Source organism: Girardinichthys multiradiatus, chromosome 8 (assembly GCF_021462225.1).
Source record: "Girardinichthys multiradiatus isolate DD_20200921_A chromosome 8, DD_fGirMul_XY1, whole genome shotgun sequence".
In the NCBI taxonomy this organism is placed as follows: Eukaryota; Metazoa; Chordata; class Actinopteri; order Cyprinodontiformes; family Goodeidae; genus Girardinichthys; species Girardinichthys multiradiatus.
Genome location: NC_061801.1, coordinates 13,792,706 through 13,809,342, shown reverse-complemented (window position 1 = coordinate 13,809,342; position 16,637 = coordinate 13,792,706). Strand labels below are relative to the sequence as shown.

At 39.9% G+C, this 16,637-nt stretch overlaps 1 protein-coding gene across 2 annotated transcripts in view; it reads right to left on the bottom strand.

The window, feature by feature from the left end:
- col5a1 (procollagen, type V, alpha 1) overlaps positions 1-16,637 on the bottom strand; it is a 102,664-nt gene that overhangs the window by 47,270 nt on the left and 38,757 nt on the right. For both annotated transcript variants that reach the window (XM_047372697.1, XM_047372696.1), the window contains exons 5-9: positions 5,886-6,017; positions 4,455-4,562; positions 3,978-4,367; positions 2,409-2,921; positions 2,235-2,291 (exon numbers count right to left, since the gene is read on the bottom strand). In XM_047372697.1, the coding sequence (XP_047228653.1) occupies positions 2,235-2,291; positions 2,409-2,921; positions 3,978-4,367; positions 4,455-4,562; positions 5,886-6,017 (1,200 nt within the window). The remainder of the gene's footprint in view (positions 1-2,234; positions 2,292-2,408; positions 2,922-3,977; positions 4,368-4,454; positions 4,563-5,885; positions 6,018-16,637) is intronic.

Below are 16,637 nucleotides of genomic sequence, written 5' to 3'. Positions count from 1 at the left end.
ACCTATATAGTTTGGGTTGTTTAAGTAACCACCTGATTTTATTTTGGTCTGACAGGGGATCATAATGGCTGCTGGTTAATTTGACCTTTTGCCAGTTTATACCCCCACTTTGTACCTTTGGATTGCCATTTGATCTTTTCCTACTTACATTTCGTACCAATGTATTTCGATCATTGCATATTAGTGTACCTCAATCTGTAGTCAAGTATTTTCTACTACTACTACTACCTTAATAATGACACACTTTAAAACAACCACAGCTGCAACATAGTGCCTCACAGATAAATCAAATTAACATTTAAAACCTAAAACAAGTTAAAAGGATCAAAATTAAAACAATAGAAACAGAATTAAAAGCAATAAAAACAAGAGGCGTCAGACTGTGCCCAAACCCAGGGAATAAAAGGCGTTCTCAGATGAGTTTTAAAAATGGACAGAGAGGGAGTTTCATATATTACGAAGATACCGGGTGAGATACATTTCCAAGGCACGTATAAATTGACTCATGGTTGGTACGAAACCCTGCTCAATTTTGTACCTAAAAAGGTTGGGTACAAAACTACAAAAGTATAAAGAGGCGAAGGAGCCAAATGACCCAGACCAGTCACAATCTGTCATGTTTCATATCAGTGGATCAAACTAAGCAAGGATCACAACCCCAGTCAGTGGCAATAGGAAGCAATGCAAGGTCTACAGAAATATCACAACGAAATGTTATTATATGAGACAGAAGATTTTTTTTTATCATTATTCATCTTCATAATTCAGAAAAAATCCTCAACTACCAAAGAAATATGTAACACGTTTTTTCAACATGGGTACAAAATGGGTTTTTTTACTAGTAGGAAATGAAAGCAAGAAGGGACCAAATAGCAAAGTGGTTGTGAAATGAGCTTACAATTCAGTGAAGGGCCGAACTGACCTGGAGCCCACAGCTACATCATCAGTCTCTAGGTGCCAGTCATCATATTGAGATTTGTGTTAAGAACCTCACCTAGTTCTTCAGGACAGCTTTTATTAAGTGTAAGTTCACTAAACATTGGATTCAGTTGTAATATATAGTTTTAGATGGAGTGACGAAGATTCTGTCGGACCAGACATCGAGGGCTTTGACTCTTTTGATGAAGACAATTTTGACAATAGAGTAAAACCATTTGAAAGGTTAGTTAATAGTTCAGCGGCATAGGTAACGCTTTGGTGTGTTTGTGAATCTGATGGAATAGTCTTCAAGGCTGAATGCTGCTTCATGAAAAATGATTGCATAACCAACTTATCTGTCAGTAGTCATGGAGTTTGACAGAAATGACCTGAATAGTACGGTTAGTGTAAGTATAAAAGCTCTACATATTGTAAAGAAACACCGATATCCTTTTATGAAACTGATGTATGGAAACATTGTTTTAGGCTTAGAACTGCAAAAGCAAAAAAAAAAAAGAGAAAGCACATTGGGTGGTGATGTGTTCCTATAGATGTTTGTACCATTTCCTCAAACAACACTTAAACCTTAAAAGAAAGTTAAAAGATTTAAAAGAAAAGCATTCCCAAAGCACCATGCTTCCATCACCGTGTTTTACTGTGTGGATGGGCTGTTTATGGCTGTTTTGTGTGTTGCACAATTATTTGTAAAAATCCTTGGAAGCAGTGCTTCGTTTTCCAATCGTGCGCTATATTGGTCCTGACACGGTACTCAAACAGTCATCAAAAAAGTGAGCTCACGCACTCTTTTGCTTCCACACAACGTTTGGAAATATGTATACTAAGTGTAGCTCTGTGGCATTTGTTTGAAGTAAAACAGATGTAGGTCCATTAGGCATATTAATTCTGTCTGTGTATACATTTTCAAACTTGAGATAATGTTACAGATACTTGTGTGTCATAGTCTATTTAGAGTCGGTGTGACCCCAAAGGATTACGTTTAGTCTTTCTTTCTTGTGTTCCTTTTCTCCGTCCCTTCCCACCTCTTGATTTCCACGGCACTCGCGCCATGTTTAGAGATTACTGAGACTCCCTGTATGGTCCTTCTCCTGATGTTTATACTGAGAACCCACGGTTCCTACAAGGATTCCACACATAAGGTTTAGTTGTTGATAATAAACAGGAGTGCCGTGAACATTTGCATTCCGAAGCGAGGAATGGATCATGTTCAGATGTGGATCACACATATGTCTTCAAACTGTGCACACATGCAGCTTACATCTGCTGCTTGAGTATGTTGTTAAAACAGAGATACTCACAGGCTCAATAACAGCAGGCTCTCCCTTCTGTCCTTTCTCACCACGGGCTCCGTCAACCTGCACATAGAACACACACATATGTAAGTTTCAGCTTCTCTTCCTCGTTTTTATCATGAAATCCTCCTCATCATTGTGATCATATCTGTGGAGTCACATCTTTGGAATAGGCTTTACCTGCCCATAATACTCGTCAGTCTCAGCAGGCAGCACTTTGTCAGAGTAATCTCCATATGCATCATAGTTGTCTCCATAGTCGGTGATGTCCTCCTCTTTGAACTTTTCAAGATCTGTGTAGTCATCAACTCCATCAATGGTCAGGTCGGTTTTAGTGGCCCCGCCAGCGCCAGCGCCAGTGCCAGTGCCAGTGCCAGTGCCAGCGGAGGCCGAGCTCCCCCCGGATACAGAAGCACCACTGACAGACACAGATCCTCCTCCAGTCGACCCACCGCTGATGGTGATGGTAGAGCTGCTACTGCTGCCTCCACCACCACCAACTACAACAGTACTGCTGCTGCTGCTGTCGCCACCTCCGACTAAAACTGTGCCACTGCTGCTGCTTCCTTCTCCACCACCACCACCACCAACTACAACAGTACTGCTGCTGCTGCCTCCACCATCTCCAGTTGTGTAGTAGTTGTCGACTCCATAATCATAGCCATCGCTGTAGTCATTGTAGGATGCTCCAATCTGTTAAAGTACAGTTGTAATCGTTAGGATATTGTAAATGTATTTATATAGCTCTTAAACCTTTGCGCATTTTAATTTATTACAACCTTAGTCGTCAGTCTTTTTGACTGAGATTCTATCAGACACAAACTTGTTGAATCACATAAAAGTTTGATACATGGTTTCCAATAATTGTTTTAAAGAAATATCTTAAATGTGTGGCTTTTTTGGGGCTGTGTCTCTCTATGAAATGAATGAAATTATTGCCAGTTATTCTTTGCAAAATTGTTCAAGCTTAGCCAGACTGCATGGAGAACATCTGTGAACAGTTTTGTCACAGATTTCCAATTGGATTTAAGTCTGGACTTTGACTGGGTTATTCAAGGACATTAACATGCCTTTATCTAAACCTTTGCAGCTCTGGCTGAATATATAGTGTTGTTGCCTGGTGGAAGGTAAACCTCTGCAGCAGTCCAAGTCCTTTGCTGGTTCTCTCCCAGGGGTACCTTATATTTCCATTCATCTTCCAATCATCTCTGACCAACTTCCAAGTCCATGCTGAATAGATTGTCCACAGCATGATGCTGTTGCTAGCATGTTACCAGAACCCCTTTCACATGTTTGCAGCTTCCCCTACACTGCTTGAGACAAACTGCAGAGAGAACTGTATTTCATGCATTCACTACTTAATGTATTTAGAGACAGGTACACACTATTCACCAATTAGGTTACTTTTAACGTCAATTTGATGCATTGGATTTTATTTTTGGGAATCAAGTAGAATACTTTTTCAGGTATTATTTAGGTAAATACTTCAATCTGATGACCCAAGACAGCTCTAAGGTACTATTGCAAGTATGATTGTCAAATTACTGTATCAAAATGAAAACCCATTAGTAATATGTTACAGTTTAATCACTTCCAATTAAGCACTTTTTTGTGTTGCTCTATCACATCAAGTTCTAGCAAAATACGTTGCAGTTTGTGGTTTTAACTTGACAAAATGTGAAAAACATCAAGCGGTACAAATGCTTTTCTAAATACATCCAGTTTAGTTTTGCTTGGCAGCCAACTTACTGATGTTGCATTTTGGGTGATTGCTATTGTAGATCCTCCACCTCTGGTGATCACCTTCCTGTCCACTCCAGCCCCACCTTCCAGATCAATCCTTCCTGCTGCTCCCAGATCCAGCTTGCCCCCGGTGCCAATGCTGGTGACGGTGATGCGGCTAGAGGTGTCGCTGTCGGGTGCAGCGGTAGTCTCACCGTAGTAGTAGTTGGTGTCCCCATAACCGTCGTAATCGTAAGCTGTGTTCCCGTCGCCGTAGGAGTCTTCCCCTCCGGTGCCGGTGGCTGAGCTGCCAGATGATGAGCTTGATGAAGCCGAGCTTGTGGAAACAGACGTGGAGCCAGCACCACCGCTGACAACTTTGTCCAATGTGGACACCACACTGCCTCCTTCAGTCGCCTATAATTCAGTGTTGTTACACAATTGTTAAGGATTACTATTGTAAACATAAAGATTAGTTTCCAGTGAGATTACCAAGTCATCTACCTTGACTTCTTTTATGGTGGTCTCTGTTTCAGAAGTTGATTCATAGGGCTTGCCTTCAAGGTCATCATAATAAGGATATTCGTAGTAGTAGTTGTCCTCCTCCGCTACCTAAAGAAGAAATACATTGCACTGGTGTTGAGTGAAAGCGACTGGGAGAGAGAGGATAACAATCAATGGTTAGCAACATTTTTTTCAACACATGATCAACTACTCTGTAACCTCTGGTTGGCTGGCCATCGATCAGAACCCAACAGAAATGCTTTCTACTCGCAGACACATCATGCTGCATCGCTCTGTCAAAACTTGCAACTGCTCAGTGACTAATTACCTCTTTGCACACCTTGAGGATATGTAACAGGTCGAGAGCCAGCACTTCCAGTGTTCTTGTTTTGACTGCTTTATTTAGCATGCACACAGTGTAACGCCTTTCCGGCTACAGTGCAAGAAAGCAAGCTAAGGCAGGCACCACATCATTTCTGAACTTTATTGACTAACTGCACAGCCTGATAACCCTGTTCTTCTCACTCAGCATTTTCCTCTGGCGGACTGCAGTTTTCTAACATGGGCCGAGGTGCTCCTCACAGCACGGGAACCGATCATGAATTGAACCGACTACTGGAGACAATTATAGCTTTAGGGAAATAAACAGAAGAGGAAGACCATTAACTGGTTCTGAGATGTCCAACACTATTTACAGTAAAATGTAAAAATCAATGAAAATTACCTCAAGTAAGTGTATGAGGCAGTCAGGAGTTCACAGAGCTACAATATGTAACATAGAATAATAGAAAAAATCAGTTTTCCAGTGGACTCTCTTACATACTTAACCTTAAACCAACTGGCATTATAAGATCAACTGAATTTGACAATATTCTGTGATGATAATGATCAAATTCTACTGTATCTTATAAAAACTGAATCTGTCCAATAATTGTATTGATTTGAATATATATTACTATATAACTGGAAATGAATTGGATCTGCTTTTCTTGTAAAGGGCTTTGTTGTGAACTGTTGCTATACAAATAAACTGTATGAGGGCCAATTTACTGCTGCTGTCTGTGCTCAAATTACATTTTTTGCAGTTTTGAGGATCAGGAGCGAAAGCCTCCAGTTCTTGTTGGAACATTTATCTGACTATTCTGCAATTAGCATGCACACAGTGTAATGCCATTCAGTCTACAGTTCAGAAAAGCAAGCAGCACATCATCATTTCTGAGCTTCGTTGACCAAGTGCTTAGCCTGATAAGTCTGTTTTTCTCACTCAGCATTTTCCTCTGGCAGCATTAAAGTTCTCCAGCATGGGCCAAGGGGCTATTTTGCAAGAACCAATCATCATTTTAAACAGGGGATCAGAGACAATTATAGGTTTAGAAAACAAAAAACAATGAACACTGAATAGGTGAGGAGGGAGGCGGTGACTGAACTCACATCATCGTCTGTATTGGGGTCCTGGTTCTGCGGCCGGTCGGGCACTGGCACTTCACAGTCGGGGCTGTAGTGCTCACAGTAGTCATAGGCAGCCCGGTGGTCTGCTACAATCATTAGCTGCTGGATGTCTCCCTGGAAACCACAAGACACAGAGAGTCAGAAGGTTCACTGGAAACACACGTCCTTTAATAAACACATGTGATACAGAGACGTTAGTAACGGGCAGTTTTTTTTCCTTTTTTTAAGGAGAGGGGGTGGAATGAAAACATCTGTGCATATGAACATTTGATACAGCGATGCTCCAGAACAGGCAGAACCGAAACTGGGTCAAGCTGAGGGTGACTAAACGATGAGGAACGCCGTGCCGAGTCCAAGTTGTGCACCAGATCGGGATAGGAAAAACACGCAGTGGAGAGTTACAAGAAAATATAGAGTGACAGATAACAGTAACACGGGGAGGACGTCTTTGCAGAGTTTAAGCAGACTCTGATCCCTGCCCTGATCTGCATGAGACGTGAGGGATTTTGCCTTCAAGCCTATCGTGAAGACAATTGGTTCAGCTTTGCATGTGCAAAACAGAACGCAAGAGGAAATCTGGAGACTCAAACAGCTGATTCGGGTAGCAGAAGACCGGGGAATTTAGAAAGAAAGAAAAAGTCAGACAGTGACAGAGCAGGAAAGATTGATAGAAAAAACAGAGCAAGGGAGAGGGAACAAGAGAGAAAAACAGAGGCTCAGAAGGATCCCCAGGCTACATGGGGATCTGGGTGTGTTAGCCACATGTTTCTCACAAGAATGTGCATGGCACTAAAACGCTGTTCTGCATCTATCCAAACATGTCCTGATCACACTTCCAAACCCAGTGATGTCATTCCACATCAATCAAATGTGGAGTCAACATGGCGGAAACAAGGATTCTTTTTTACACGACAGGAGAATCATGAACCAAAACAGATGATGAACATTTTTAATTAGGAAACAGCCAAGAGTTTAAAATCTCACCATGTCCTTGTAGCTAAAAATTTACTGTGAAGAGATTTCTTCTCTGACAAACAAACACGCCTTGTATTTGTGGTGTAAGCAGTGACAATTCACTTGGGAGCACCCCTCCCAGTGTTTCGCTAAAACATGCCGCACTTAAGAGCCTGTCCCAGATCCTTTAACAAAACCTCACAAAGCCCCCACAAGAAGCCGTCTCCTGCTCTCTCCTCGGTTTATGTGAACAAAGGAGTTTAGGCTGGATAGAAGCAGCCATAACATGATGTTCATACATAGGAACAAATACAGTTCAGTTCAGACATTCACAAACAAGCATTTTCAGCATACGTGTGATTAACTTCTGCTTTTCATTCATTTGAGCTGCACTTTAAATAATTCTACAAAAAAGAATCAGCGACCACTGTCATTGCATTACGGAACCTGTTTTCGTAAAACACAATGTATCAGCATTTACTAAAGATGTGTGATGGTCAGTTAGCACCTGAGCTGTTTGAACATTGAGCTTTCGTGATTACCCGCCTCATTCTTCACCAACATAAAACAAAAAGCAAGCAGTCGTTATCTTGGACTAAACATTACTGTAAACTGTTGCAAGGGGGATGCCCAATGACGAAGAGATTTTGGATTTGTGTGTTTGGAATTCCAGGTTTATCTACATTTTTGTCTTCTAACATAAGGGGACGAATAGGCTGTGGTGATAGTTAGCTGCTAGATAATTCTGCAAAGTCGTCCTTTCTCAATATGTGTGCTGTATTGCTTTTAAAATTCTTTAACCCTACTCTATAAACAACACAGTTGCAGTTATGATGAAAACTGAAGTCAGACTGTTTTAAAACCCGTCCCAAAGAGGTCGCATCATGATCTAAACTGAGCTGGATGTGCCTGTGTTCTTAAATCCACCCAGCTGTAAGACGTCACCCACACAACTGGACTCTCCCATCAGGCTAGGAACCAAAACCTAGTTTGCACAGTTTCAAACTCGGCTTTGCATCAGTTTAGCAATCTGTCTCCATAATCCGACTAAAACTGTACACCACAGATGCACTGAAGAGGATAATGGCTGTTCACAGTTTGCGAAAAAATGAGGTCACACTCAATAATAAATAAGCTTCACTGTCTAATGTGTTGTTTTTTCCCTTAAATTCCATTCTTGTGATTTCCTTCTTCTTTGTTCTTTGTTCTGCTTTCTTTTTATTTGCATCTCCCAGAGCTGCCAGAGGAATGTCAGGGTAAGATTATCCCGAATGGTGGGAACCTAAATTTGGCGAGATGAGATGATTCATCATATAGCAAAGATTCAATAAGCACACTCTGAAAGAATCAGGGGAGAGAGCGGCTAATAATGTGTGCTGTGCACTCAGACACAGAGAGAGAGGGGTTTACAGTAGAAAGAGAAGCGCTGTTAAAGGAATATTACTAAGGTTTGGTTTCAGCATAACTCTGTAACCAAGTGCGTATTAGTAGGCTGTCTGGAGAAAGGAGTATATTTCTAAAATCTATTAACATATGAGTATTTTGGCATGTATCAGTTGAGCCATTTGGGCCTCAGCCTGAAACACAAAGTATGAACTATGAATACTTTAAATGTTTGCTTTGATACAATACTCGGCAGATTATTATATTTCAAGAGCAATATGGCCATGTTTTCGCATTTCAGTAATGCATTTGATCAGTCTGATGAACCTCTCTGCCCTTTATGCCTACACCTTTCACACTGCATCCTCAACATATGTCGTCATTCTTGGTAAAGATTGGAGATCCACCAAGGAATTGGTTGGTGTCCAGAATCTGACCATTTTCAGCTTTACTGGCCTAGACTCATGATTCAAAAAATTTAAAAAAATACCTTTTTATGAGCAATGAACACATCATGCTTAGTGCTACAAGCTTGCACTGAAAACATCCCTCTTCAGAGTGGCAAGTGTTACTGATTGAAGGTAACTTAGCTATGCGCAGAAGGTTATTAAGGGGTCGTTTATAAATGAAATCACAGGATACAAATAATGTGTACCAAGCTAATTAAAAGGAAACTGTACTTTCTTTGATGTGCTGACACATGTCTGTGGATCCTTCAGACTATGAGAGAGAGTAGATAACAGGAAGGCTAAATGTATTAAAGCAAGAGTGCTTTGTTTTATCCTTGTCAACGGGAAACCGGGCAACCTATTTTGGAGTGATGGCTTTTCTCTTACTCCGCAGTGTGATGTCATCTCTACTCCGTATATAAACAAATAATGAACTGATAGGAGAAAATACTTCCAGTGCTTTTGCTTTAGGTTCTCATACTTTATAAAAGTCTGAGGAAACAATTGTAGATTGGCAACAAACAACTAACTGGTGCATTGTGGTGCAGAAGTTTGGGTGGAACCCTGGCAGACTCTCATATATACAGAGGTTATTATTCCTCGATGCGGTTGTTTGATTCCCAACCTTGAGACCGTTCCTGTCTGATCAGTGTTGATAGAATCCCACCAGCACCAAAAAATCCTAAAAAAGAGACCTGGAAATAGCCTTAAAATAAATCCTCCTCTAAACTCAGTAAAATAAACTCAGACTAAACATTTTAGGAACATCAAAGCTTTAAACTGACTACATTTATTCAGTGAGAAATAAATACAACAATAAGAAATAATTAGTTGTTTTTTGTTTTTGTTTTTAGAAACTCCTCAGTCCCCATTAGGCCTACTGGCACCCCTAACAATTATACAACCATAAAATAAATACAATTAAAGTTGGGTTTTTTTCTCCCCCAATAACAGTGTTTACAAAGTTTTAATTCAAGAGTTGCATTATGTTTTGTTTCCCTGAATATAAATGTGGCATGACAAAGGGTCATGACACTCATCAAAATGGGAAAGACAAGAGAACATACCATTAGAATAGGGCTGATGTGTGTTTAATTTTATAAGTCCGGAAAAGGATACAAGAAAACAAAGGCTTGGCTAAACTTTCAGAGTAATGATGAAAAAGTTTAAAACAACTGGAAGTTTGACAAACAACGCTGGATGAAGAGCCCAAGTTTATCTTGCCACCACACAGTGTGAGCAGGATGATAGGGCAGGTAATAAAAAAAGTATCAAGATTTAGCTGTTAAATCAGCAACAGTTTCCACAGCAACCACCTTAAACAGAAGGGGCATTAATTGTGAAGGGTGCTTTAGACGATTTCAAGATGTTAATTAACACACAATGTAATTTGAATGTAATGAAAAAAAAGAAAGAAATAGTGATAAAAATGTGGATTATTTTAAACTGAACAGTATTTAGTTTCTAGAAAAATTTCTGTTTGCAGAATAGAGCTGTTTTTATTATAATGGAGATCTAAAACACCATTGGTGTCATCATTATTAATGACTTAGTTAAAAGCCTCAATACAAGTTCTTCCTTAAAGTTTTTAACACAATTTTATAAAATTCTCCATATGTATATGATTAATTTCACATTCATGCCTCTTTCTTTTTCAGTTTCTGATCATAGTATGGCACTTTGTCAAAGCCACTAAATCTTTTGCATACAACTTGACAGTAAAACTATTGTTAAAGTCTTGATCCGCCATGTCAACCGCAGAATTCCTGTCTTCCCGTCAAAATTCCACCTTTCATCACACATCAGTCAAACAGCTCCGGAGCCAAACGTTATATAAGCTGCTGTTTTGCAGATGCAGGGTTAAGGTAGATATTCTCATACTGTACTCCAACTCAAAGCGAATAACAAATCTTTCTATTTTGTACTATGCTGCTGATTAGTTCACCAAACTATTAAGAGTATAAGCTAAATTCCCTAAATGGGGCTTTATAATGCTTGCTGCAACTTCTGTACATGCACAGTCAGGGAATTAAAAAAAATAAATGCCTAAAAAGTCTAATTTTTAAGAAAAACATAACTACTTATCATAAATAAATTGATTAAATACCTAAAAAAGTGTGGGAACTACAAAGCAGTAGGGACCAGCATTCCAGTTTGAATACAGAGAAGGATGTTTTTTACTCTGGAGCATCATGTGGCACATCAGAGTGATAATTAAGACAGAAGTTTTAGACAATAACAGGTCCTGAGCACAACTGAAATATGACTCTGCTTCTGCACATTGCTCTCCTATAGTTGGGCTGTGGTGGAAAAAATGATTGCCTCTGGTAAAAGATGACCTTACCTGACATACTTTGTGTTAAAAAACAAAAAATAACACATACAAAAAGTGGAAAACCAGTGCATTTTTGAGCAGAATAGCCTGCTCCATCTTACAGGAATGTAACAGACATAAGCAAAGATGAATCTTATCATCCTTCTATGGTATTTCTCTTTAAATTGCAACAATCTCACATGCCAAGCTTTCATTTGAGCAATGGCCCGCCTTGCCAAAGTAATAGTTTCAGACACTAAGCACCCGCTCCATAAACTCTTTCAGCTCCTGCCCTCTGGACATAGATGTTGGACACTTTAATATAGAAGGGCCCGTTTTAAAAAGAGTTTTGTTCCAAACAAGCTGCCTCATTAATTTTTTGTTATGCCCTTTTGTTGTGTCCTATGATTTTTAATTGTGTTGTTTACATGGATGGTGTGGACTTCCAACTTGACATGTCAGCCTGTGGAAATAAACGTCAATAAACAATAAAGATATCTATCTCTCTATCTATCTAGCTATCGATCTGGCACTCCCACTCGAACTCCTGCTGGACTTTCAGATTGTGTCCAGATGGGGGCAGGAGAGAACACAAAGCCAAATATGTGCTTTCATGTGAATCTGACCCACAATGTGCAGAGTGGACTGAGTTCATGGTGTTCCCAATTCTGAAAATGAATAATATGAAGCATGCAGCAAGACAAGTGTTAGTTTTTAAAGCATGCTGATCAAATGAAGGAAGAAGCTTAGATTAGAAATGAGCAACAGGCAAATGAATACTTTCTTCTATTTTCTTACTCTCCCTGAAAGGTGACTTGAAAAGCTTACTTTTATTTTAGGAACGTCTGCTGACTTGACTTAAACCTTGAAAATATTTGCAGTTTCTTAAGCTTAGGGCAGCATATCTTAGTAAAAAGAACACATATCAGTGCTCATTATTTCTCTATACTCCTCAGGTAGCTGATAATGCTTCTTTTAACTAACATCCAACACAAAACTGAAAAAAAATAGCTAAAAGTAGAAAACCACATATCTATTTGTCACTATTCTCTGCCTGTGTGTTCTCCAAGAAGAATTGGTGAGTGGGAGCAGGATAAGAGTCTGGGCGGGGGAGAAGGGTCTGAACAGCATATTTCCACAGACACCTATCACGTCTGAGCCTGGAATCCAGCCCACCGCCAGCCCACCCCTGATGCAGTCCCTGCACATGGATGTTCTCCAACTGCACCGGAGAAATAAAACAATCCAAACAATATATATACAAGGGTTGGACAATGAAACTGAAACACCTGTCATTTTAGTGTGGGAGGTTTCATGGCTAAATTGGACCAGCCTGGTAGCCAGTCTTCATTGATTGCACATTGCACCAGTAAGAGCAGAGTGTGAAGGTTCAATTAGCAGGGTAAGAGCACAGTTTTGCTCAAAATATTGAAATGCACACAACATTATGGGTGACCAGAGTTCAAAAGAGGACAAATTGTTGGTGCACGTCTTGCTGGCGCATCTGTGACCAAGATAGCAAGTCTTTGTGATGTATCAAGAGCCACGGTATCCATGGTAATGTCAGCATACCGCCAAGAAGGACGAACCACATCCAACAAGATTAACTGTGGACGCAAGAGGAAGCTCTCTGAAAGGGATGTTCAGATGCTAACCCGGATTGTATCCAAAAAACATAAAACCATGGCTGCCCAAATCACGGCAGAATTAAATGTGCACCTCAACTCTCCTGTTTCCACCAGAACTGTCCGTCAGGAGCTCCACAGGGTCAATATACACAGCCGAGCTGCTATAGCCAAACCTTTGGTCTCTCATGCCAATGCCAAACGTCGGTTTCAATGGTGCAAGGAGCGCAAATCTTGGGCTGTGGACAATGTGAAACATGTATTGTTCTCTGATGAGTCCACCTTTACTGTTTTCCCCACATCCTGGAGAGTTACGGTGTGGAGAAGCCCCAAAGATGCGTACCACCCAGACTGTTGCATGCCCAGAGTGAAGCATGGGGGTGGATCAGTGATGGTTTGGGCTGCCATATCATGGCATTCCCTTGGCCCAATACTTGTGCTAGATGGGCGAGTCACTGCCAAGGACTATCGAACCATTCTTGAGGACCATGTGCATCCAATGGTTCAAACATTGTCATCCTGAAGGCGGTGACGTGTATCAGGATGACAATGCACCAATACACACAGCAAGACTGGTGAAAGATTGGTTTGATGAACATGAAAGTGAAGTTGAACATCTCCCATGGCCTGCACAGTCACCAGATCTAAATATTATTGAGCCACTTTGGGGTGATTTGAAGGAGCGAGTCAGGAAATGTTTTCCTCCACCAGTATCATGTAGTGACCTGGCCACTATCCTGCAAGAAGAATGACTTAAAATCCCTCTGACCACTGTGCAGGACTTGTATATGTCATTCCCAAGACGAATTGACGCTGTATTGGCTGCAAAAGGTACACCATACTAATAAATTATTGTGGTCTAAAACCAGGTGTTTCAGTTTCATTGTCCAACCCCTGTAGGTTGTTCACATTCCTGAATATTCATACTCATCAACACACAAGCATGTGTTCAAAGAACTTCTAAATCACACAGATTAAAATCTTCACCAGACACACACTACATTTTCATTTCCCCCGTCCAGACTGTAGCAAAATGTCAGTGCTCAGAGACAGAGCCAAGAGCAACAGGGCTCTGCCTGCCACCCTATATGTCCACCACCCAGCTCCTTAACCCTTTCCTCACCTCACCTCACTGCCACTGTCTTTCTATTCAGACTGACTCAGTCTGCGTCTGGAGTCCCAGTCCCATAAAAGTCTGTGCTGCGAAAGATTTTAATCCCACGTCTCTGAGGGCTGCGGGCAGCCATGCTCCAAATTTCCCGTACTTTTAGGGAAAAGGGGAAACCGGAGCAGTCTCGTTCACCCATGATACATGGATTCTAATTGTTTGGCTTGGACATTTGTAGAAATCTACATTAGAAGTGCTGAAGGAACATTTTAGCGTTTGCTGACACAGTTTAAAGAGGCAACCAAGAAGCAGAATAGGGGGGTGAAAAGACAAACATCTGACATGGGTTATGGAAATTCTCCTAATTATCCATGCTGGAAACTCCATCTTGTATTTCTACTGAAGCACAATTGTATGGAAGTAGTGTGTTCTGTTAGCAAGGCAAATCCAAACAAAGAACAGAGGTGAAATTTAAACAAAGTAAAAATATATTTAGAGAGAAAGAAAGCCTTACTTCTGCATCATATACAGTGCCTTTGTATGGAGGTAAATTTGTCTCAATATTATTCAATTAAACAAAAAACTAATCTCATTCAAAAAATATTAAGTTGTGATCAAAACTTTCAGAGTTGTAACGATTTTTTTTTTTTATGGAATATTTTATTTTGGGGAGAAAAACATTTTTTTTGAAAAAACCTTTTTTGATTAAAATGACTCATTTTTTCTCACTAAGAGAAAAAAGTTATTTGCAAAACATAAACTGTTAGAGATTGTGTTGTCACCTCTCATGGTTTTGGAGAAATAAATTCCTGAAAGTGGGACAAATGCAAATAATGGTTGAGCCTTTTGAGGTACATTGAGTTGTGTATTTCTCCAAAACTGTACAGTAAAATATTAAATATTTATTGTTTTACATAAAACATGAATGTGAAAGTTGTAAAAATGTAATTAATATAAATGTTCTGTAGGTTACTTTTCTGTTTTCCTCTTATTTTCTCAACCGTTGCCAGGATCAGTGTCCTTTCTGCTCCTTACCGTAATGCGCCTTGTATGCGCGACACTAATCTTTAAGAGAGAGCTAGGGTCGTCTGGCGGGACCGCGTATTTCTGACTGTCGGCTCACTTGACCGCAGTTTTCTTCTGTACAGTTGATGTCTCCTCAGTGAAGCGACGCTGCAAGCCCTGCAGTTCGAGCAGAAGTTCAGAGGTGGGGGGGATCAGAGTCTGCCGCTTTAGTCAGCGCTAACCAATAGGTAAACGTCTTATATCGTTTGTCTTTAGGCCCCGCCCAGGATGTTCATGTTCCCAGCACTCAAAATTCGTTGAGTTCAACCAAAAACAGAGAGCATCAAAACCAAAAGAGCAAGAGTCGTAACCAAAGATTTTTGACATGCGCAAATAAAAGTTTATGTTTTGCAAATAACTTTTTTCTCTTCGTGAGAAAAAATGAGTCATTTTAATCAAAAAAAGCATTTTCAATTAATTTTTTGTAATTAAGTTTTTTCAATTAATTTTTTTGATTGAGATAACCTTTTTTTTGATTGAGATTAGTTTTTTGTTTGATTGAATAATATTGAGACAAATTTACCTCCATACCTTTGCAAATGTTTTCAAATCTTTTGAACATTTTTGGGCATAAACCAACAAACCTCAATGTATTTTATTGGGATTTTATGTCAGAGCATAATATGAAATAAAAATAAGAAAAAATGAGGCATACATTTGTGTTCAGTACTTTCTTCATCCATCTTTCCAAGAAATCTGACCACCTAATGTGTCCCAGCTGAACAAAAGCATCCTCACAGCATCATGCCACCACCACCCTGTTTCTCTAAGGTGATGGTTTTTTCAGGGTGATATGCAATGCTAGTTTTTAACAACACTTAGCATTTTGTATGTATGCCAAAATATTTAGTTTCCCGGTGCCTACGTAGGACTTCAGGTTGTACTTTGTTCATTAATGGTGTCTAACGAACTGCTGCCTTCAGGCGACAGAGGTATTCCTAATGACATTAAATTACACATAGGTGTACACTATTCAATAATTAAGTGATCTTGGTATTTGTATTTAATCAGAGAAAATGATGCAGGTATATTTATATTCGTAGACTGAATTAGACAATGGCTGACTATTGATTTAATGATTTGGTGACTTCTGATGCAATTGGTTCCATTGGAATTTAATTACAGGTATGAGCGTAAAGAGACCACATTTTTAGATTTCTACTTGTAAAAAAAAAAGAAAATCATGTATGATTTTTTTTCCACTTTACATATTATGCAGAACTTTGTGTTGACCTTTTACAGTCAGTCAGTCATTTTCTACTGCTTATTCCATAGTGGGTCGCGGGGAAGCTGGTGCCTATCTCCAACAGTCTATGGGCGAGAGGCGGGGTACACCCTGGACAGGTACCTTTTACATCCAATCCTAATAAAATACATTAATGTTTGTGGCTGTACTGTAACAAAATGTAAAATAAAAGGGTATGAAGATGTTTTGCAAGGCACTGTAGCTGCACAAGTGTTTCAGAGTATCATGCATAGTACACTGCTCAAAAAAATAAAGGGAACACTTAAACAACACAATATAACTCCAAGTAAATCAAACTTCTGTGAAATCAAACTGTCCACTTAGGAAGCAACAGTGATTGACAATCAATTTCACAGCTGTTGTGCAAATGAAATAGACAACAGGGGGAAATATTTGGCAATTAGCAAGACACACTCAATAAAGGAGTGGTTCTGCAGGTGGGGACCACAGACCACTTCTCAGTACCTATGCTTTCTGGCTGATGTTTTGGTCACTTTTGAATGTTGGTGGTGCTTTCACACTCGTGGTAGCATGAGACGGACTCTACAACCCACACAAGTGGCTCAGGTAGTGCAGCTCATCCAGGATGG